Source organism: Ipomoea nil, unplaced genomic scaffold, assembly GCF_001879475.1.
Source record: "Ipomoea nil cultivar Tokyo-kokei standard unplaced genomic scaffold, Asagao_1.1 scaffold3231, whole genome shotgun sequence".
NCBI classification, from domain to species: Eukaryota; Viridiplantae; Streptophyta; class Magnoliopsida; order Solanales; family Convolvulaceae; genus Ipomoea; species Ipomoea nil.
Genome location: NW_017619659.1, coordinates 302,813 through 325,825, shown reverse-complemented (window position 1 = coordinate 325,825; position 23,013 = coordinate 302,813). Strand labels below are relative to the sequence as shown.

General features: G+C 38.2%; 3 protein-coding genes across 4 annotated transcripts; 1 reads left to right on the top strand and 2 right to left on the bottom strand.

Annotated features, from left to right (window-relative positions):
• The first annotated feature begins 11,187 nt into the window (after window positions 1-11,187).
• On the top strand, window positions 11,188-13,215 carry LOC109168923 (NADH dehydrogenase [ubiquinone] iron-sulfur protein 4, mitochondrial-like). Its single transcript, XM_019317786.1, has 5 exons — window positions 11,188-11,443; window positions 12,016-12,104; window positions 12,259-12,388; window positions 12,863-12,892; window positions 12,979-13,215. Exons 1-5 carry the CDS (start codon window positions 11,276-11,278, stop codon window positions 13,033-13,035), a joined length of 474 nt encoding a protein of 157 aa, XP_019173331.1. The 5' UTR covers window positions 11,188-11,275; the 3' UTR covers window positions 13,036-13,215.
• A 4-nt stretch (window positions 13,216-13,219) lies between these two features.
• LOC109168921 (probable amino-acid acetyltransferase NAGS1, chloroplastic) lies at window positions 13,220-18,295 on the bottom strand. The gene is made up of 10 exons (XM_019317783.1): window positions 17,553-18,295; window positions 16,921-17,008; window positions 16,263-16,468; window positions 15,948-16,099; window positions 15,441-15,840; window positions 14,976-15,073; window positions 14,314-14,425; window positions 13,920-14,079; window positions 13,574-13,646; window positions 13,220-13,509 (listed from the first exon to the last, which is right to left on the bottom strand). Exons 1-10 carry the CDS (start codon window positions 17,925-17,927, stop codon window positions 13,359-13,361), a joined length of 1,815 nt encoding a protein of 604 aa, XP_019173328.1. The 5' UTR covers window positions 17,928-18,295; the 3' UTR covers window positions 13,220-13,358.
• Window positions 18,296-18,402: 107 nt separating this feature from the next.
• Window positions 18,403-22,186, bottom strand: LOC109168922. Of its 2 annotated transcripts, none has more exons than XM_019317784.1 (10): window positions 22,000-22,186; window positions 21,544-21,760; window positions 21,010-21,167; window positions 20,783-20,928; window positions 20,468-20,530; window positions 20,283-20,375; window positions 19,977-20,138; window positions 19,753-19,859; window positions 19,481-19,587; window positions 18,403-18,897 (listed from the first exon to the last, which is right to left on the bottom strand). In XM_019317784.1, the coding sequence occupies exons 1-10, from the start codon at window positions 22,106-22,108 to the stop codon at window positions 18,641-18,643; spliced, it is 1,419 nt and encodes a 472-aa protein (XP_019173329.1). In that variant the 5' UTR covers window positions 22,109-22,186; the 3' UTR covers window positions 18,403-18,640. The 2 variants fall into 2 exon arrangements, with proteins under 2 accessions (XP_019173329.1, XP_019173330.1); XM_019317785.1 differs by having other exon boundaries at window positions 19,493-19,587.
• Window positions 22,187-23,013: the final 827 nt, after the last annotated feature.

The window sequence follows — 23,013 nt, the reverse complement described above, 5'->3', positions numbered from 1 at the left end:
GTTTTAAATTAGATAGTGTGCCACATTCTAGCAAAAATGTACTAGACCTGATATATACTGATATTTGGGGTCCTTCCCCTGTATTATCTATTAGTGGTTTTCGCTATTTCTGTCTGTTTGTAGATGATTATTCCCCGGTTTACCTGGTTTTATCTATTACGGGTAAATCGAATATTTATAAAATTTTTGAGTCGTTCCGTGTGTTGGTTGAACGCCAGTTTGGGCGGTCTATTAAGTCAATCCAGTCGAACCTAGGGGGTGAGTATCGCAAGTTACATGATATATTTCAATCCCTAGGCATTAACCACCGTCAGTCCTGTACCTATACACATGAGCAAAACGGACGAGTAGAGCGCCGTAATCGACATATTGTTGAAACGGGCCTTGCTTTACTCGCCGAAGGCAAAGTACCGCATCAATATTGGGATTATGCCTTCGAAATAGCTACATGTTTAATCAATTACTTACCCTCATCAGCCATACACTATGAAAGTCCATACAGTCGCATATTCAAAGTCACTCCACCATATACCTTTCTCCGTGTCTTCGGGTGTCGGTGTTACCCATATCTGCGCCCATACAATAGGCACAAGATTGAGTACCGCTCCACCCCGTGTGTCTTCCTAGGTTACCCCGCGTCCTTTAGGGGATACAAATGCATTGACTTCACTAGTGGAAAAACCTATATCTGCTGTCATATCTGTTTTGATGAAAATGGTTTTCCCTTTTCAACAGCGTGCTTGCAACAAGAACAGTCGCAACCTGACATACCGTGGGCTGTTGTGCCTATTGCGTCAAGTGGTCCGTCAATTCCAACTCAGGATAATCATCCTCCGGAATCAGGTCCACCTATAGCACCGGATGGCGAACCCGAGCCCCTAGCCCGTACACCACCACAACTGGCAATAACACACACCGCCCCGGCTAGGATCCGCAAGACCCGTGTTCAGCCTCAGGGTCGAGATCATGTTATGCGACTTCGGCACATGACAAAAGGCTGAAATGAACCATTTCACGCACTGACTGCTGTTTCAGATCCCACTTGTTACTCACAAGTTGTAGGGCACTCCCACTGGCGTGAGGCTATGGATCAGGAGTTTAATGTTTTACTCCATAATCACACCTGGCGCCTTGTCCATACGGAACCACATATGAATATAATCGGCTGCAAGTGAGTGTTTCACACCAAGCGCACCGCTGACGGCTCGGTAGAGCGCTATAAAGCTCGATTAGTTGCAAAAGGCTTCAATCAAGTCGTAGGGAGGACTTCTTTGACACCTTCAGTCTTGTGGTCAAGCCGACCACGGTTAGAATGCTATTCTCCTTAGCTGTGTCTAATAGCTGGACCCTCCGACAGTTAGATGTTGATAATGCCTTTCTTAATTGGCATCTAGCTGAGACGGTCTACATGAAGCAGCCCCCGGGATATGAAGATGCCACGACTCTTGGCCACGTCTGTCATCTACAACGGTCCCTATATGGACTAAAACAGGCACCTAGAGCCTGGTTCAAACGGCTTCATGACTTTTTATTATCTGCAGGTTTTCAATCTTCCAAGACCGATGTCTCTTTATTTTATTACACTGCATGGGAGTCTCGTGTGTTTTTTATGGTCTACGTCGATGATATTATTATGATGGGTAATGATGCCAAGCTTGTGACTACTCTTCTTCAACAACTGTCTACGGCATTCAAGATTCGTGACTTGGGTACACCCGGCTTCTTTTCGGGTATCGAGACGGTTGTGACAGGCGACGGTCTACTGCTTTCACAACGTCGATACATGACGGATCTCCTAGGCCGCTCGGGCATGGTTGATTGCAAACCTCTTGCCACTCCCGCCGCTGTCACTAAGGTAGTAACACCATCCGATACGCCTTATGATAACCCAACTCAATACCGGCGCATTGTCGGAGCATTGTAATACTTGACCATCACGAGGCCTGATCTAGCTTATGTCGTGAATCGCTTATGTCAATTCATGCACTCACCAACAGTTGACCACTGGAATCTTGTCAAACGAATCCTCCGCTACATTAAGGGAACCCTAGACTACGGGTTGCGACTCACACCGTCATCGTCTACCTCCATTCACACCTATTCCGACTCTGACTGGGCTGGTTGCCCCATTGACAGGAAGAGTACAAGCGGGTTTGCTGTTTATCTGGGTTCGAATCTTATCTCATGGCTGTCCAAGAAACAGCGCATGGTAGCCCGGTCGTTGACTGAAGCTGAGTACAAAGCGTTAGCCGATGTGTCCGCTGAAGTCACCTGGGTCGTATCTTTACTTCAGGAGGTCGGGCTGCACTCGGGTGATCCAGCAACGTTGTGGTGTGACAATCTCGGGGCTACGTATCTTTGTGTTAACCTTGTTTTTCATGCGTGCACTAAGCATGTGGAGATTGACTATCATTTCGTCCGCGATAAAGTCGCCTCAAGGGACTTCGTCGTGAATTATGTGTCTACTACTGACCAGCTAGCCAACATATTTACCAAACCTCTGCCATCACCGCGGTTTGCTGCTCTACGAGACAAGCTCAATGTTGCATCTCTGCTACCTTGTGCTTGAGGGGGTGTGTTAGTATAGATATTATTTCATCTTATTATTATTGTATAATATATAGTCTTGTATTGTGTGGTAGACAATTAGATAGCTAGACTTGTTCTATTTGTCAGGGTTAGTTAGAGTCCTAATAGTGATATACTTTGTAATCTATCTTGATTCAGTTATCGAATGAAATTCATTCTCCAATCCTTAGTATGTGCACATGGATGAACATACCCTATACTTCAAAGAACCAAAATAACATAGTTAGAAGAACATAGCAACACTTAAAGACAAGCTAGAAAAAAGTTATAAGAAGGTAATGTAGGAATAACATCTGTTCATCTACGAACACACACTCTTGGCTTCTTATGTTGTTTTCTCTATTTGTTTTAGTGACCACATAATTCCTTACACAACGCAGCTTAATTGCCTTCGTAGTAAGTTGTGGATGAAGGTTTGCACCAAGGATGAATTGCCCAGACATCCTTCAGAGATGGTCACTGCAAAGCTTACTGTAATTTGTATTGTTTTGGGTTTCACTACTCTCTTCGCATACTTGTAAAATTATATCTCATTGTATATGTATATATAGCCCCGAAAATCACCTCCTATACGTATTATTATATTAGAAAATATATAGGCTTGACAGCAATCCCATACCCCTGAAAATTGAGACTTCACGCATAGTATGAAGAAGCCCATACTCATACCAACTCTACAGTAGGCCAACAACCTAAAAATTAGGCTAAAAATCTCATGCAAAATCTGATCTGATCTCATTAAATAATAAAAAATAAATCCAAAGTAGACGGGAAATTCTTAGATTTGAATTAGCAAAAAAAAAAAAAACAAAACAAAACAAAACACAAAAACGGTGTAGTTTTCCATGGGCGGGAAAATGAAGCCATTTGATTGGCTGAAAATTAGTGACCTTTATATGTATATAGATAGTAGATATATAGTAGATAGATAGTAGATAGTGTGTGTGTGTGTGTTTATATATATATATATATATATATATATATATATATATATATATATATATATATATATATATATATATATATATATATATGACAATTAGGTGTATAATCGTTGTATATACATATATTAGTTACCACAGATGCATTGCGCTAATATTCTAATGCCCAATGTGTATTTTTAAATTAGTGTTTCGGAATTTATCAAAGTATCATTCGGTATCCTGACGTATATCAATGCAAGATTATCAAATTTTTCATAAAAGTAAATATTTTAAAAATACATAACTATGACCTGTGGCATAATTTTTCATAAAATTAACTAGTGTAATAGCAGTTTTAGAAGGAAAATGCTCGCATTGGATAGTACTGTAACCCCCTTTTTCTTAACTTAAAAACGTAAAATAAACAGTCTAAAAAGACGAAAACAGCGGAAATAAAGATTAAAGAGGATAAATTAATCCAAAGTCAAAGCTAACAAAAGGAAGAGGAAGTGTCACCGCTACAGTTACCCACCCACGAGTAACTGCACAGGCTAAACAATTAACAAACTAATCAGAGTTAAAGCTCTACACATCAAAATAAGGGGATATGCAATCCCCGGTGTCTAAGCACCAACAAAACAAGTAGTCATGCTACATCTAACAAGAGAGGGATAACTAGAGCTAACAACATCTAAGCCCTAGAGCTACACACACTACAACTATCTATGCGAGCTCTCGTCATGCATCAAGGTCACCTGAAAGGGGTTAAAAGCACATAGGAAAAATATACCTGTTAGCATAAAATGCTAAGTATAAACCCACTCAACCCTGTAACATAACTATAGATATAGATTTTGGAAAACGGTTGACATTCAAACACAACGAGTATACACATAGACAATAGGATAAAACAACAATAAACCCAAGTAACGATACTATACATATAAGCAGGTATACTCATCAACGTATGCAATAATAATACACTTCAAAGATCAACAATATGAAAAAGGTATAAGTACCAAGTAAGGATCATACTATCATACGAATGCATACAACAATATAACATACTACACTTCTCAAATACTCAACATCATATACTATGCAAAAATGTAAAGTCATACGATAGATGCAATAGTATAGATATATATAGATACTCATACTCTCGATAAAAGATATAATACTTTTCTGCGGGGGACCTCTTTCATATCTCGTGTTTCTCTTTTCTCTTCTTTCTTTCAAAACCTGGGTCTATGAGGCAGGTACTCCGCCGCAGCGAAGCCCTAGCGACAGTGCTTCCCACACAACCGCCACATCCGCGTACCTACGGAACCTCAAACTCGTGGGGAGGTAGGAACTTCACGAATAGTGAACGGACCTATCCGGGCTAGCAAACAAGGGTCGGCCTAATACTCATCTCGCCCACAGAACCGATACTCTAGGTTCTTAATCTTTCTTTCTTTCTTTCTTTCTTTCTTCCTTTCTTTCTTTGGAATCATGTATCGTACTTTCAATGTGCATACACCCTAACCGGGATTCAAGCCCAGCGGGTAGTATCTAACCTAGTAACTCGGGAACCACATCCAAGTTACTTCGTTTGTCGGTGACTTTACCGATTTTTTCTCTGTTTTGTTGGTGACTTTACCGATCTTTTCTCTGTTCATCCGAAAGGACATAGTCCTAATTGGAGCCTCCAAAATAACGGTTTTCCTCACTTCAAATAGATAGCATACATATATCTCATGCAACTTCTTTTTCCATGATGTCAATTTAAATGATATGCAAGCTTTACAAAATAATATAGGTATAAGTTTCCAAAATACATATACGGGTTTGAAAAATATCATAAGGCAATAATATAGGTCATCTAAAGTATGCAAAAGCTTTTAATATGAAAACATAGGTTTTATGTACCAAAGAATATAAAATAGTAGTTCATGAAAATAGAACCATAAGATCATGCCAACCTCAATACTTATGAACTAGATAACACAACTAATCATTTAATAAGCTCATCTCATAGCTCAAGTCCAACAAGGTACTCAACTTTCATGCTCAAGTGTAAAAGATAAACACTTAGTAAAATCTTGAATCATGCTTAGTTTGGAAAATTAGATTTTATTCACAAATCACATTGGCACATTTCATACTAGCGTGTCATTACGAGCACAAGTCTCCGAGCCACAAGGACCCCCGATTCCCGGTCCGAAACAACAAAAGTGGGCTGAGCTACAAGGGCCCTGCCCTTCCAGACTACCCAACGGAGCTAGGTGACGGAGCCAGAGGAGCTTCGTCACCTGGCTCCGCCGAGCTACGGTGCTAGGTGGCGGAACCCCTCTGGGTCCGCCGCCTAGATCCGCCAGGCCAAAACCAGAACCCTGGCAGTGAGTTTCGAAAATGATTTCCACAGTCCAAAACTCCACTTTTCAGATTACAACACCACTCCAAAACATCCCCAAACATTCAAGAACAACAAGATAGCAACACAAGCTCATAATACACACATAATCATATATTCTACCACATTTTTAGGCATCAAAACACCAACAAACACCTTTATATCATCAACAACAATACAATATTAAAATGATAAGTTTTGGGTGTCCATGGTTTTTACCTTGAGCTTGTTAAACCCTAGTAGGAATCTCTCTTCTTCAATCAAGATTTCCACCTTCACTTCCGATTATCCTCAACAAGAACACATAGACATACATCATACACATACACAAACATATACATATCCTAAAAGAGATGGATTAGATAGAGATGGAAGATGAAGGTACACGGAGAAAGATGATAGGAAAAGAAATAAAGAATGAAAGAATGGAGATTTTGGTTACCAAGATCATCTTCTTCTTCTTGGAGAAATCCTAGAGCTTGAGAGTGGAAGAGCCAAATGGGAGGGGTTGGGTTCAATACAAAGGATTTGAGGTGTTTTATAGAGTTCAAAACCCTAGTTAGAGCAAGCTGAAATTTTCGGCCAAGAAGGGCCATTTTGGTCATTTCGCGATTAAAATCTCGGGTTATAATTTTGGGTCAAAAGTTGGGTCAAGTTAGGATAAAAATAGATTTCTAAAATATTAGGAACGAAATGGGTTCAATCTTATGAATATTTCTAGGCCAAAACACTTAAATCAGTTTTACAGGTTTCACTCAGATTGACTTTTTGGGTCAAAATCTTGTACATAAATATACTCAAAAGATGAGGTTTTTAAAATATAAGTATTTTTGGGTGTTGAATTATTTAAAATAAAGGGATTAAAAATATTTAATTCATACACCCATTTGAAAAATTAACGTAGGAGTGAAAGTAATTTATTTTGGAATTTATAAAATAGAATTTGGGAAAATAATTTTTTGGTTGTCACAAGTACCCCAAGCATAATTTTTGCAACACAAATCCTATTAATTGGTATGATCCATGCTTCATCTTGTTGCCACTTCCGCCATATATGAATTCTTGATGTGATCTAGTCACCTGGTGTGCTTCACACGCAATTTTAGTGACTTGCCGCAGTACATCTTCAAAAACAAAACCAAATCCTCTTTTCCCAAAAGACAATGATAATAGACTAGTTTCTCATTTGTGTTGAATATATACTGTAAATTAGGTGTACCGTTTCATCAATGCCCAATGCGTGATTCTAATTAATTGACAAAAGTTCATCTGAAATTTTATAGATTGGAATGAGGTTCGAACCTAAAACCTTCCTTATGAAAATTAACGAGTAAGTTAAGAATAATATATATTGATAGGTAAATACGCATAAAAGACTGATCCGTATAGCCGGTCCGTCAAAAAGTCACCCAACAGGTTCGTTACGGCCATCAACCCGACGAGACTAAATCACTTGTGATCAACCGTACCGCTCGTACCGATAGGCCTCGTGACAAAAGAAGATGCTCTTGGATCACCCTTAGAATCGCCCCGACGGAAATTCACCCGGTCGGTCTACCGTAGGTTGACCAGTCGGCCTACAAGGTGACGTAGCATGCAGAGCCGAAAATGTAACTTATACGAAAAGTTATAGGGGCCAACTTGCGCCTGTAGACCGATCGATTGACCTACGAGCGCTCTCTTCTACTCGTTCACAAATATACGTATTCACAGTGTAATCGTAACACCCAATTCAATTTACGCTATCATATATTATCGTAATTTAGGAATTAATTGCACATATATTACTATAATTGACTAACAATTATTATGGTAATCAAACTAATAATTACATAGATATAAATATAATTACAATTAAATATGGATCGTTGAATTTTTTTCTACAATTACAATTAATTTTATTATATATATATATATATATATATATATATGTATGTATGTATGTATGTATGTATGTATGTATGTATGTATGTATGTATGTATGTATGTATGTATGTATGTTATACTTAAGGTATAATACTATGAGAACAAAATAAATTATCATTATTATTTTTCCGTGTAATTAATATGGTAATCTCTCGATATATATTTTTATACTTAATGTATAAAAGTATAATTACACGATATTAGTATAATTATCTAATACTTATTATGTTAATTAAGTTAATAATTACACGGATATTAGTATATAATGGATGAGGAAAAAAAACAAAGACGATATGGTGAAAAAAATATATTTAAGGCATAAAAATATAATTGCACATATATTAGTATAATTGCCTAATAATTATTATGGTAATTAAGCTCAACATGACTCTTTGAATTTATTTTTATTATAATTACAATTAAATTATTTTCTATTTTTTCCCTTATTTATTTGAGTAATAATATAATTACATAAATCATATTACATATCGATTTTTTAAGATAATTGCAGAAAATAAGTCATATATCATTCAATTAATTGAGTGATATTTTATACTAATTTTATAATCAAATAAATATACACTTTCAAATATTAGAATTATTTATAATTTCATATTTAATTTTATTATCTAAATATATAATTAAAAAATGTTATATGTGAATCACACATGTAATTTACTCCGTACTAATTTATGATAAAATGTATTTTTTTTCCACATGACCATTTTATTTTTACCTTTGGGTAAATCCCATTCAAGGTTCTTTGAGTTTGGTGGTTTCGTCACCTTTAGTCATAAACTTTTAAATTGACCTTCCGTAATCATCTGAGTTTTGAATTCGACCTTCCATAATCCTTCCGTTAAGATATTTTGTCTGAGCTGTGAAAAACAAGAGCAAAATAGTATTTTTATTGCAACCCCAACTAAAACAATTCAATTCCCTCCGAAATTAGCCCTAATTTGTTCCCAATTGCAATTTTTTCGGTGAATTAGGGCTAATTTCTTAAGAAAATGTTTTTTTTTACTAGGGTTGCAATAAAAAGACTGTTCTGCCATTAATTTCCACGACTTAACCGAAGGACTACGGCAGATCGAATTTGAAAATCAAAAAATCACGGAAGATTATTTAAAAGTTTGAGTTAATGTCATTTTTGGTCCTAGACTTATTGTGGCATAGACACTTTTCATCCTCCATAATAAAAATTGCCAGTTAGTAGTCACTGTTATTGATCGTTGGACATTTATGGTCCTCAGTCAGTCAATCCGTCTCTTGACCGTCTAATTGAAGGGCAAAATTGTCATTTTATTTGGATTTCTTCTAAACAAACCAACATTTCCCATATCGAGTAGAATTCACATCTGTCTACAAACCAACATCAGCCACATATCATCCGTCGGACCAAAGTATAAAATCGAGTAGAAACTGTAGAATTCACATTTCCCACGCGTCTGCCCCAACCAAGAGAGAGAGAGAGAGAGAGAGAGCATGAACGAGCTTCCTCCATCGTTACTCCTCGAAATCCTGAGTCGACTCACCGACCCGGCCAACCTCGCTCGCTGCAAAATCGCTTCCAAAACCCTCAACTCCACCTCCAGGGACCTCCAATCCGTCTGGCTCCTCTACTCATTCGACCGCTACGCCAAGTACCGCTCCCCCCCCCCCCTCACCCGCTCCTCCGTCACTCCCTTCAATCAGATCTTCCGCCGATTCCTTTCCGAATTGCGAATCGTCAAGTCCGTATCCATCGGCGTCGTATGATGCTGTGGAAGACGAGGAGGATTTGTACTTGACGGACATGAATTTTGTGGAGGAGTGGCTGCCCAGGGTGTCTCACAGTTGACATCCGTTTCGATTTCGGATTTCTGGGTTCAGTCCTGTTGGTGGAGATCCAATGTGCTTGCTGTCATTTCTTCTCAGTGTGAGCCCCTTCTCATTTGACATTCACACATATCCTCCCTAATATATATAAGCTAATCACAATTTACTGAACCTAAGAAAAATACTTTCTAGCAAAATGTCTTGTTCTTAGATGATGAATTCGATCACATGATTATTCAATATTTGGACTAAATAAAAAATAGATGGAAAGTTGTCTCAGCAGCATATCACTTCAAAAGTCAGATTAAAAGACAGATTTGCCCTTCAATTAGACGGTCAAGAGACGGATTGACTGACGGAGGACCAAAAGTGTCCAACGACCAATAACAGTGGCTACTAAATGGCAATTTGTATTATGAAGAATGAAAAGTGTTCATGCCCCAATAAGTCTAGGACCAAAAATGGCATTAACTCTAATAGCACGTTTGGTTCACGGAATGAATTTTGAGGTAATAGGAATGATATTCCATAAGGAATAGAATAGGCAAGGAATAGAATATGAATTGTATTCTATTGTTTGGTTCGCAGAAGGAATAGACTTTAGGAATTATATTACAGTGTTTGGTTGATTTACGGAATAGAAATGAAATATGTTTTAAAAGACATAAAAATACCCTTATAAAAATATGTGATGGTGGCGATGGTGGTGGTGGTGGCGGTGGTGGTGGCGATGGTGGTGGCGGTGGTGGTGATGGTGGTGGCGGTGGTGGTGGTGCTGGGGTGGTAGTGGTGGTGGTGGCGGCGGTGGCAGTGGTGGGGGCGACGGTGGTGGTGGTGGTGGTGACGGTGACGGTTGACGGTGACGGTTGTGGCAGTGGTGGTGGGGGCGGCAACGGTTGTGGCGGTGGTGCTGCTGGGTGGTGGTTGTGGTGGCGGTGGTGGTGGTGGCGGCGACGGCGACGATGGTGGTGGTGGTGGTGGCAGTGGTGGTGCTAGGGTGGTAGTGGTGGTGGTAGTGGTGGCAGTGGTGGGGGCGGCGGTAGTGGTGGGGGCGGCGACGGTTGTGGCGATGGTGGTGGCGGCGGCGACGACGATGGTGGTGGTGGTGTTGGTGGTGGCGACGGTGATGGTGGTGGTGGCGACGACGATGGTGAAATAGGATAAATTTATATATATGATAAAAAAAAAGTAGGTTAAAGACAGGGGTAAGAAAAGAAAATAGATTCTAAAATCTATTCCTGAGCGTTCAGTAATAGGCTAATACCAAGGGGGGCCCAAGTAATAATTATTACCTTATTTAAGGTAATAGGCCAATATCAGGAATAATATTCCTGGTAATAGAAATGGTTACCAAACAAATGAATAGGCCTATTACTGGGAATGCTATGTCATTCCCGACCTATTCCGGGAACCAAACGGGCCATAAAAGTTTAGAAATAAAAGTGACGAAACCCCCAAACTCGAAGTACCTTGCCGATATTTACTCTTTTACCTTTCATACTGCTGTCATTTTTAAAAGAAAAAAAAATTACTCCGTAATTTCTATTACTGGTGAGGAGCCGGGGTCTGCTTTCGTGTATGCGCCCATTCTGCGCAAGGTTTGCGATCATCTCTGCTCCGGGAAATGGCGAGCTCCCTGCGGCGAGCAGTGACGCATTCGCGTCAGCCCTATCGATACCCTCTGACTCCATTATCGAGGTCTTTCTCTGCATTATCGGACTCACTCGTAGAGATCCAACGGGGAGAGATCGGTATGGTCTCCGGTATACCCCAAGAGCATCTTCGTAGGAAGGTACGTAATGCCATCTGCTTTGCTTTATATGCTTCATTTTCTAATCGAATGTGACCTGAATCGAATGTCTAGGAGTTATTAGGTTCCCGTGTTGGCTAAATATTACATTTGTAGTCGATTCATTTTAGGGCTTTTCTCCCGCGTATTTGCTTCAGCAGTTCGCTATTGGTTTCTTATCTGCGTATTAACTCGCATCTCATCTAAGCAATATCACTACTTCATGTATTACTATTTGTATTTTGTGTGAATTTTTACTAAACTGGACTGCTGAGATTTTCCCTGTAATTTCATTATTTCAGAGAAGTTTTTTTTTCTCTTGTATTATGAACTCTTCCTGCAGCCTCACATATAAGTCTGGGCACAAAATAGGGTTCAATATGCTAAATAAAGTTGTTTACTTTCCTGACTGTTAATTGTCTATTCTGTTGATATTCATGTTGTAAGTTTTTTTTTTTTTTTTTGTTTTGGTTTTTTTAATAATAATTTGAGTTCCGGTGAAAACAGTGATGCCATTGTTAGTTTGCATGGATATGGGACCTCATTTGCTTTTATTCATCAATGGTACTTATCAGGTTATTATTTTCTCTCCTGCGCGAACTGCTAGTCAGCAAGGATCTGGAAAAGTTGGGAGATGGAAAATCAACTTTTTATCGACTCAGAAGTATGCTTCATTTTTGCTTCTTTACTGTGGAGTATTGGACTTCATGATAAAACTGTTTCTGTTCTTTTTAAAGTTGAAAACTGCACATGTAAACAGATTATATTGGTAAGATACACATTGAAGGATGACGCTTTTCTTGGTTACATATGTGTAGATGGGAAAACCCATTGATGGGTTGGACGTCCACAGGGGATGCATATGCCAATGTTGGTGATGCTGCGCTGGGCTTTGACAGTGAAGATGCTGCAAAAGCATTTGCTGAAAGACATGGATGGGAGTATACGGTACTGAATTTGTTTCTCTTTATTTATTCTGTATTTGCTTGTGTTTTAAAGCTCCTTACAGTAATTCAATTATGCATGCTTGCATCCAAATATGCTGTATCTTTAAAATTGTTTTGACCTCATTAGGAATGCTTTATGAAATGACCAGTCTTGACAAAACTTTCAGTTAGGGATACGTATCTATCTTTGAAAAATACATTTCTTGCAACCTCTAAGCTCTAGTGCTAGAAACTAGAACATCTGAAAAATCAATAATATCATGTTTATATATACACAACCATTTGGTGCAGTGTAAATTTATGCATTGCTATTTGAGACAGTAGGATTTGAATGCTTGTGAATTGGTGTATGATTGAAACCGATAGCACTCTATATAAATGAACAAGACGACTGGAGTCATACACTTGTTTATTTCATTGGTGTGTGAGTAAATGTGTAGTAATTATATTAATTAACCTATTTTTATCTCTGCAGGTCAAGAAACACCATACACCATTGTTGAAGGTTTGAAGGCTTCTCATTCCACTATGCATTTTTAGTAAATTGACACACATTGTTATCAACAATTCTTTTTGTGAATCTGTTTGCAGATTAAGGCCTATGCCGACAATTTCAAGTGGAGAGGCCCTCCCAAGATGGAGGGATGAATTGAAATTTTCTCTCAGGCTATAAATAGTGTCTCTTGCATCTTGCTTAACTTATAAAGTTTGGGTGTGTCTTCAGGAATGAGCCCAAGCCAAGTTTCTTGAAATTAATAAAGCGAACTTTACCGAACCTTTGTATGGGAAATTAATTTTTTATTAAATAAGAAATTCTGCATTTAGACATATCTCAATTCTCAACCATATGTTATAGGCTGCAAAAGGCTAAGATCCATTGTATGAAATGGATTCTATGATACTAATACTTGTGTTCTCTCCGCATTCTTATAAAAGCATTGCTAGCAGCAAAAGCCAGATATGGATGGTGCTTACGTGAAAGCATTGTCAAGGCGAATACCACTCCTATCAGGTAGCAGCTTCTTCATGTAATATTTTGATCTACGCGAGAGATTGATCTTCTTCCTTCTTTCCTCTGGTATATTGTCAATGGAACATTCTGAGAACCCACGCCTTATAAACCTGTTAAGCATAGCGAATTGTCAACAAGAATACCATTTCTGAATAGAATGTAGGAAACCCATACCAGTCAGCTGTGCGAGTAGTGAGGAGGAAGAGCATTTCCAGTCCAAGAGAACATGCTTTCTTCTCAACGTAATCTGTAAATATATCAGTTAGCTGTCAATCTTTCTGTGACCAAGAACTCATGCTAACATTGCTTTGGAATATTGGTCACACTACAACACAGAGGATTACAGCAAAGAGCCAAAGATCCTAGGAGTTTATTTTGTTATTTTTAATTCTTCAGAATCTGTTTCTAGTAATTGAAACTGCAAATCTGCAATGAGGTATTGGGTAAATAAATACTTTCTCCTGTGCAAATTAAGTCTGAAGGGTAGAATGCTTTTGACATAAGAGTTTTGTTGTCATACCGAGTAATTTATCTCCCTTTCCTTGGCCACGGCAATCTGGAGAAACAGCAATAGCAGCAACCTCTCCACATTTTTCTTTGTAGTGTGGAATGAGAGCAGCGCATGCTATAATTTGACCTTCCCTCTCCATAACAATGAATGAATCCAACATGTCGAGTAGCTAGAATAAAATAACACACACAATTAAGAATGGGGATAACTTATGGATGACAAGGGAAACCACAACAACTATTAAAGGATAGTGCATTGGGTAAATGCTGCCTTGTGACCCTACCCAGCAAAGGATTCCAAGTGGGAGTGACCTATTGACCTTTTTGGTTTGAACCAGACAGCTATGGATTAAGAGTTGGAACTCGGAATTGATAAATAAGAAAGCACAAGGACCAAATTATACCTCTTCCTCTGTCCTCCTTATCAAAGTCCCAGACTCTTCTAGAGGCTGCAATAACTGTTTTATTCCAGGAATATCATCTGTTCTTGCCATTCTTGTTCCTTCATAAAGGTCACTGATACATATTCATTGCAAAATTAGAGGTAGGAAACATACTAACAACAGAAAAAACATTCGCTGCCCTACTGTAACAATATAATCAAGTTCCCTACTCATCAATCTAGCTATAATATAATACTCCGTAGTTATTATCCCACTTCACCGTGAGTACCAAGTAACAAAATCTGAAGGAAAGATATTATTCCATATTAATCTCCCATAGCCCCATTAGCTGATAATATTAGAAATAGTGAAGTGCTAGGTTAGGTATACAGGCATTGATGAAGGCATACTAAAACAAATCAAAATTGTTGGCCATCTAAGTATGTTAAGAACACAAACTGAGCCTCCACAAGTGAGATCCAGAAGACTTGGATGACAAAACTTTGAATATATGACTATATGAGACTTAAATAACATAACATTGGCAAATGAAAGCTAAGTGGGCATCTGTTATTCAAGCAAGCTCATACATAGAGTTTCCAGATCTGGAAAAAGAAAAAAAAAACCATTTGACAAATGAAATTTCAGCATATGACTCATTTACTGATTCCATATATCCATACCTAGCCACCATTGTACCAACTCCATCTCTTTGAAACAATTCCTTAAGTAAAACTCCACCAATAGTGCCATCCAACAGATGAACTCTTTGAACCCCACCCTGAGGGGAAAAATTAGTAACAGGATTACATGGTTTACACTAAACTATCAATACACTCAAGCTGCACAGAGCATATGGATGTAGTTTGCATCTAAAACTTTTTGACTAGTTTTTGGCATTTGGTTTAAATTTGGGGTCAAGTTTGTGATGTAATAGTCAATGCATTTGGCTTTTAGAATAAATCAAACTTCTCTGATCAACATTTAATATATGTTAGGATTCAATGTGTATATTCAAGAGAGTTCAAACTCAGAGTTCAAAAAATTTCTTTTTAAAAGGAGTAATAGAGTATAAGATCATATTATTTATTTGTCTTGTTGAGGGAGAGGTGGTTTGGCATGGGGGAAAGGGGGAGGAAGTGACTTACTCTGCAAACAAAAGCTGCAGCTGCTAATTCTGAAAGGTAGCCATATAATCGGCTTAGCCTCTCTTGTCCTCCAATAGCGAAACCCTGTTCACTAGACCACAGTCCATTGCCATTGTCAAAACCAACACCGTTCTGAAATGTGGCATTATATCTATGGTTTAAACCATTCCCATTTGAACCTTTATAGCCTGATTGAGCAAGTTCATCCTGACCAACAGCTTTCACATAATTAGCTGCTGTTTCACTTTGCTCAGCTCTTTTACGGACCAGTAAGTCTGCATCCTGAAGAGCTAAGAAACGAATAAGACGTCCAGATTGATCCAGAATAGGACCATCTATAATGCAAATTAGTTTCTCTGCACCAAGGGCCAAAGCACAAGCTGTAGCAACTTCATATGTGCTGCAACATATGTACCACACATATATATCAGTCCACTAGAATCAACAGCAACTATCCAAAAGGGAAAAATATACATTATAGTTGCTGAAATATCAAACATAGCATACTTGCAATTTAATACTTGTCCAGAGCTAGAATAACCAAGATTGCTTATTAACACAATGCAGTCCCGATCAAGCCTTGTACGAATTCGAGATACATCTATCTTCTTCACTTCACCAGTTGATCCATAATCAACTCCCTCCACAACTCCTCTTCTCTATAGTAAAAGATATATGTTAGCCTGTATGATTAAATGGTACCTAACATACTGAAAGAAATAAAAACTTGAAAAATGATTAATTTGCAGTTGACAGTATAAAATTAAAAAGGGATCTAGAAAAGTAGGCCGAAACACATGTGCTGAAACATGAAACACCCACCTTAGCTGCTAGATAATTACCACTGGCAACACTTACACCATCATGCCAACGATTATTGTCTCCATGCCTGCGGACAACACTCAAAGAAGGTCCAGGTGACAACTTCGCCTCTAACATAATACGAATTCTTCCAGCTGCACTCATTGCAGCCTCGAGTGAATAAGAGTCTGTCACTCTGTAGCGACCTACATACTTGGGCTCACTACCTGCCAGAAGAAATAATAAGTTCATTGTCTCATGAGAATACCATTTAAATTGCAACTAGTTAATAAGCTGTGCTGGGTTCACTGATTCAAACTCCCTTCATGGCTTTGTGCATCATCTCCTTAAAGTCTTACAAAAGATTAGAAGGGCTATTTTCAATGGAAAAAGAACAAAACTAGACTTCCCCACAATAACATCCAATTGCCACTGCCACTCCAAAGAAAAATCGTGCAGGCACTGAGGCACACACTAGATGCATTGCAGATAACATTAGTTTCATGGAAGTAAATTATAAGAGCATACAAAAAGATTTCAACCAAAAAAGAAAAAAGAAAAACTACTTCTTAGCTACCAGATCAGGATACCATTGAAGAAACAATGTAAGTGGCTATACTTTAGATATATGCCAGCCAAAACATAGAAAGAGAAGAAATATGCAGCATTTAAAACTCACCCTGCTCAGCCAAAAGCCTGTCAATCTGCACATGAGTCCCCGGCACAAGAACAAACTTGATTCCCAGACCATGAAGGAGAGAGATATCCTGTGTAAAACATTCACTCAAAGTGGGCAAGCACTAGTGAAAATCCAATGTACAACTAAAGAAGGTTCAACCTAATAACAAAACAATTCCTAAGCAAAAAGAGAAGGAATAGGTGGAAAGTACAATCAAAATTTATTCAACTTGCATGTACTCTAAGTAAACCTTCGGTTGCCGGTTGGAATCAATCAATTATGTGAAGAACGTAGAGTAAGGCCATGTTTGTTAACATAGTTAGCTTACCAGCCAATTTTGACTTATTTGATCACTATTAGTTATTTTACTTGTTAAACAATCAATATGGGGTAATTAATTTTTTGTCGCAGCTTATTGATCTAAAATGCTAAAATTCGAAATGCTGCTTTAATCAGCTTTTTGAGAATGTCATTTTGCATGTAATAAACTATCAGCTCACAGTTAATTTATCAAATACTTTTCTACAATCCGCTAATGCTATCAACTAGTCAAACTCACTAACCCAATCAGCAAAAAGCTATTTACCAATCACATTAAGTCTTAAAATGCAAAAAGAACATTGAAGACTTGCCATAAGAAGCGGATCCAAATGAGGGCTATCAACGATTTCAGCAGAGATTAGCACAACAAATGTACTGCCTCTGTGTGCAAGAAAATACGGCCAAGCCTCCCTGAAAAATCTAACGAATAGCTCATCCTTTACGGCGCTGCTGGCGTCATTCCAGGCGCCTTCCGTCTCCCCAAAAACCTTGCAACGAGACAACAATCTCATGGCCCGATCACAACTGAAAGACGAAAGACTTACGGAATGAACACCAACCGATCGCTCACCGAAATGAAAGCTGTATCGAGCTCCCGGAGCCCAAACAGCCGTAGAGGAGAAACTCCATGGCCGCTGGTTTTGAATAGAAATGCATGGTCTAGAAAGCGCAGACGACATGGACATTAGGGTTCGCAGAAAGCACAGCAAAAGCAATGTGCTGTCCAGTATTGGAGGCAACGGATGAAGGTAAAACAGGTGGTGGACCCCACCTTCACCGCGCGAGATTTCAACGAACTGTCATTTGGCCGGCGGTGAATCTTATTTACAGATACAAAATACCAATTCTCGAGTACTTAATCCATGTTTTCCTAATTAAAGCTTAAACATAAATTATGGAAGACAAAAAAGTAGTATCGATGATTTTGGCGTATCCCGCTGCGCCGCCACGTACGGCTGAACTTCTTTCATAAATTGTTAACCTTCATCGCATCTCTCTGACGACGAGCAACTCAAATTGTTTAACAATTTCATTGCCATTGCAGCATCCAAGTTTCAAGGAGCCATTTCATTCTCATCTTCATCCTGCACCATAACGATGCAGCAAATTCATGGCGTTTCAACGATGACAAGAGAGTAGCAATGAGTCTATTTGAAGGAATTTGGGCAAAAAGTTTCCATGTTTCCGCCACGCATATTTATAATTTATGAAGCTAATAGTTAACATCATCGTCGCCACAGTTACAATCTACTACGTTGATGATACTATCCTAGTTAGATTTCAGTCAAAGACAGTTGTATATTTGTATATTATACAACATTGTTGACATAGAAATGCACAAGGCCCCAACATTGTTTACAACAAATCTGATGGAAATATGAATTCGACATTAATTGCTTTAAGACCAATTGTACCACCTTCGCTGCCTATCAGGTGTAGCTTTTTTGGGTGCCAAAGTAATCCTGTCTGCATGAGCAACAGCCCATTTACTGAAATCTGGGGAAGCAACCAGCTCTTCCATGGCCTTCTTTGTGGTCTGTTGTGTGAGTTTTTCCAAATCCTCCTTTGAGATTTTTCTTCGTTCTGGAGTTTTGTGGTATGAAGAGTAGAATGTATCTGAATCTGACAAAGGTTTTGGTGACTTGCTGGTTGAACCTGTTGGAATGGTAACATTTAAGAGCAATCAATTTGGGTCCAGCAAGTAATTTCAAGTTAGTAGAATTCGGAAACATATAGCCAGTAAAGAGCAGCACGAGTACTAACAAATAAAATTGATATCTCATTTAATTACACGAGAGGAAACAGTGTGGCAACGTGGAACAACAAAGCCCAGAAAAAGAAATGAGCACAACAGAAAACCAAATTCACAGGTACTTGAAGAACATTGAGATGGAGAAGGAAACAATTAAGAGAAATGGAAGTTCAGCAAAGTTGAGTGCTATACTAATCCAGCCAGCAATGTATTCACAACCTATTTCATAAAGTAAAAAATAAGAAAAAGAAAGATCCAAATGCTTGCAAATATTCAAGCTTCGTAACATGCTTGTAAAAATGAAAATTATCCATGATATGAATACACAAATCTTACTGGTGGAACAAGTTCAGTAAGGTTCAAATATAGCTTGGTTAAGGAGAAACAGAATGAATAATGTACAGTGGAGGGAACTTTAGTCTGCATATCCAATTAGTTTTTAACATACAGCATTGAGTATTCACACAAAAATAAAAGCAAGCAAACCTTGGTAAGTACCATTGCTTGGAGGTCTAGGATATGACTCCTTGTATTCTGGTGTAAACAGATCCAATAATATTTCACAGATGTTCCCAATCATTCTTGATGATTTCCTAGATGTGTTACACAAGAAGTTACGGGATAGTGTAAGAAACTAGAAATTAATGGAGAAAAATACCACAGGGGAGTGCCGGTATCCCATTCCCCAGAAAAATCTGAGACAACGAGGCACACACAGAATGAAAGATAAGTTTGCTCAAGAAAAGCAAGCAACTCACTTGTATATCAAGCGTATAAATTTGAGATGACATATTCTTCTCAATATTGATGAGACCAAAATTCCACATACCAATGCCTCTGCAGACAATAAAATGTCTACGGTACTCTGAAGAATTTTAAAAAAAAAAAAAATTACCTTTTCAGTGTACATTTAAAAACCTCAACTCTTAAGGTGATTAGAAGTAAGACTGCCTGCAGGATAATATTAAAAATAACACAAAACCTGAAGAATCATAGCTGAGGCAACAATTCGTATCGCCCAAGCAATAAAATGAGATACGCCCATATCAATTGATCCATCATCTGTGAGTACAACTTTGCGAACCACCCAAAACCCCAACCAAGCTCCAACAATTACAAGGAAAAGGAGCAAAAAAATTGCCAGCTGCGAAACATGATTGTACCATCAGGGGTCAATGAGGTCACATCACTGAATGGAAGAAACACAGCCCATGGCATAATGTTTCTTTCACTCTTCTGTAAAAACATTGGGTGAGTGAATACAACTAACAATTAGAAACTTACATACAGGGTTGTACATGTCTTCACCAATACCAATCTCTGTAAGTATCATGCGCAACACTGTAGGCACATAGCGAAGTAAGAAAGACCCCAAACCAACCTGAATAGAAATTAAAGCAGATTGCTTAATTATTTAGAAAAACAACATTTTGCATGACAACGGAAAAGTCTGACAAAAAGATAGATACCCACAAGGGATGAGTAAATGAATATTGCTAGTGAGTTCTTTCTACCAGTTGGAAGAAGTTTCATCCCCTGCCATTACATTTGACAAAATGTCAGTTCAAAGTTTAAAACAAGTTTAGCATCAAGGGGGAAAAAGAAAATTTGTCAGTCGTCAATACTGTTTATTTGCATCAAGCAGCATATTAACTAATTAACGTGAAGTTAAAAACTTCAATTCTTCTATAATTTTTAAATTGAAATAAATCAGCTTCTTTGCACACATATCAATGACAATTGTATGAGCATCAACATTATGCCTATATTTTGTAGTTGAATTGTCACCTGGAATAGGACCATCAATATCACAAGGAAAATCCCAACAACCATAGCACCACTGTAGTAGAATACTAGAGACTTGCTAAGAGAGGATGCCACCGCCATCAACAGTATTCCAAGTACCAAAAAAACAATCCGGTACAAGTAAAATTCTGTAATAGAGATCTTGAGATTATACAACAAGTTAAAATGTGAAACCAAAGGGAAATTAATTTCATGAATACAGAACTAACCTTCATGTAGGGACACCTGAAGGGTTTGTTTAGATGAGCCCAAAATCCGGAAATCCAAAAACTTGTGATCAAAAGGTGACATTGATCTAATCAATGACCCCTTTGTTATTCTTGCCCATTGGCCTTGGGGGCACATCCCTATACCACGGGATTGGTTCCTGCAATGTAGCAAGTTCCAGTTCATTTCTGTCTACTAATTACTCCAAAAATATCCTTATTATATGTAATCAACATGCTGCCACTGATGGCTTTGGCCCAATAGTTGAGCTTGAGGCCCCCCTAGAATGAGGTCGGGGTCAATCCCCACCTGGAGCAATCCCATGTGAGGTGTCTAAGTACCATTATTTGCAGGAAACTTGGTCCCTGTTATTTAGAGGTTGATATAGTTATTTGTTATTTTTAAAGATCTTCACTGTTGAGTATGAAATTTGGGTGTATACATTGGACTTCCAATGTTGTAATCATCATACTGAGAAAACTAACTGACACACTATATGCAAGAGCAGAGGATTCAATTGCTCTGATATGCCTCACCTATGGAAACAGACCTCAACATTAGGCAGACGGCCACCTGTAGTTACATGTGAAATGTTGACTAACACTGAATTGGCATATTTGTTAAGATTTTTAAGCCTGGGCAAGCCACGAATTTGAACTCTTTCACAGAGTACTTTAGCTCCAGGCCTAGAACCTGGAGAATTTTCCACTGGTAAAGCAGGAGAAAGCTGCAAACTGGTATGCTGAGAAACAGCTGCAGGAAACAGGAAAGCATAAATATATGTGAGACAGAGATCAAACATCCATCTATGTTCCATGATATGAATTTTATATAATATTACTCATTCCACAATGCTAATACGCAGCTCGTGTTACATTTATGAAGCAACTATAATCTAGACAGCAGCATTTCTTAACTTCGAAGGCAAAAAAAAAAACTGAAAGCAAAATGAAAAGTTTTCAAACCCTAGAATTGCAGAGGGCGTTCTTTACCTAAGGAAAGTTCGTCGCCGGAAACGAGATAGCGTGAAGTGAAGAGGGATAACACAAAAATGAGCGCCGGAAACGGTAGAGAACGTGCAGTAGCAGGGCCAGTTGCCATTGTTCCTGCAATCCGAGTCGAGAAGTAGCGATGGAACCTATCGAGTATACGGACAGTTTGAATGTTCTTCTTTCTCTTTGTCCCGAATTCAAAGTTTTGGATTGGGCTTTTAAGCGGGCAGCCCAATTTCTTTTCTTTCATTTTTTTTTCATTAAGGGTATGTTTGGAAAGCAGGAAAATGACTTCTGGAAAATGACTTTTGAAAAATGAGTCATTTTCCAGAAGTCATTTTCCTTTCCTTTGTTTGGTTGTACAATGAAAAACTGTTTTTTAGTGTTTGGCTCATTTTTCGGAAATGATGTAAAATTGTATAATTAAACATTTTATATAATTAATTATTTTATTTAAAATATATAAAATTTACAATAATATTATAAATAATAATATTTATTTTTAAAATTAAATAATAATATTATTTATTATTAAAAAAAAAACATAATATTCATGGTTTCCGGCGGAAACCAAAATCTGTTTTCCGCCGGAAACCATGTCTGGTTTCTGGCGGAAACCAAGATCTGGTTTCCGCCGGAAACCATGACTTCCGGCAGGAAATCATCTGGTTTTTGCGCCGGAAACTAAGATCTGGTTTCTGTGCTTAAACCAGATGGGTTGTTTACTATTTTATTAAAAAAAAAAAAAAAAAAAAAAAAAAAAAAACCTTTGGTTTTCGGCGGAAACCAGATTTTCGCCGGAAACCAAAGCTTAGGAAACTAGTGCTCAGGTTTCCGGTGGAAACCTGCCGGAAATCAGTGAGCCCAAAAGCCAAAGGATGAAGAAGCCAATGAAGATGAAGAAAGTCAACTGCTCTTGAAGTGAAGAAATGAAGAAGTCATGACTTCCCCTTTTTTAAAGGGGAAGTTGTTTTCCTTAAAAATAGGCTCATTTTCCATTGACCAGTACCTCAT

What these genes read in the sequence shown, in the direction of transcription:
- LOC109168923 (XM_019317786.1), top strand. Translation starts at nt 11,276, where the DNA reads ATGGCGAGCTCCCTGCGGCGAGCAGTGACGCATTCGCGTCAGCCCTAT. An exon ending in AACTTTTTATCGACTCAGAA is followed by an intron (nt 12,105 to 12,258) that starts GTATGCTTCATT and finishes ACATATGTGTAG; the next exon opens with ATGGGAAAACCCATTGATGG. An exon ending in ACCATACACCATTGTTGAAG is followed by an intron (nt 12,893 to 12,978) that starts GTTTGAAGGCTT and finishes ATCTGTTTGCAG; the next exon opens with ATTAAGGCCTATGCCGACAA.
- LOC109168921 (XM_019317783.1), bottom strand. Translation starts at nt 17,927, where the DNA reads ATGTCCATGTCGTCTGCGCTTTCTAGACCATGCATTTCTATTCAAAAC. An exon ending in ATTTGGATCCGCTTCTTATG is followed by an intron (nt 17,009 to 17,552) that starts GCAAGTCTTCAA and finishes TGTTTTACACAG; the next exon opens with GATATCTCTCTCCTTCATGG. An exon ending in CAGGCTTTTGGCTGAGCAGG is followed by an intron (nt 16,469 to 16,920) that starts GTGAGTTTTAAA and finishes TTCTTCTGGCAG; the next exon opens with GTAGTGAGCCCAAGTATGTA.
- LOC109168922 (XM_019317784.1), bottom strand. Translation starts at nt 22,108, where the DNA reads ATGGCAACTGGCCCTGCTACTGCACGTTCTCTACCGTTTCCGGCGCTC. An exon ending in TATTCATTTACTCATCCCTT is followed by an intron (nt 20,376 to 20,467) that starts GTGGGTATCTAT and finishes ATTTCTATTCAG; the next exon opens with GTTGGTTTGGGGTCTTTCTT. An exon ending in AAGCAATGGTACTTACCAAG is followed by an intron (nt 18,898 to 19,480) that starts GTTTGCTTGCTT and finishes CCATTCCAACAG; the next exon opens with GTTCAACCAGCAAGTCACCA.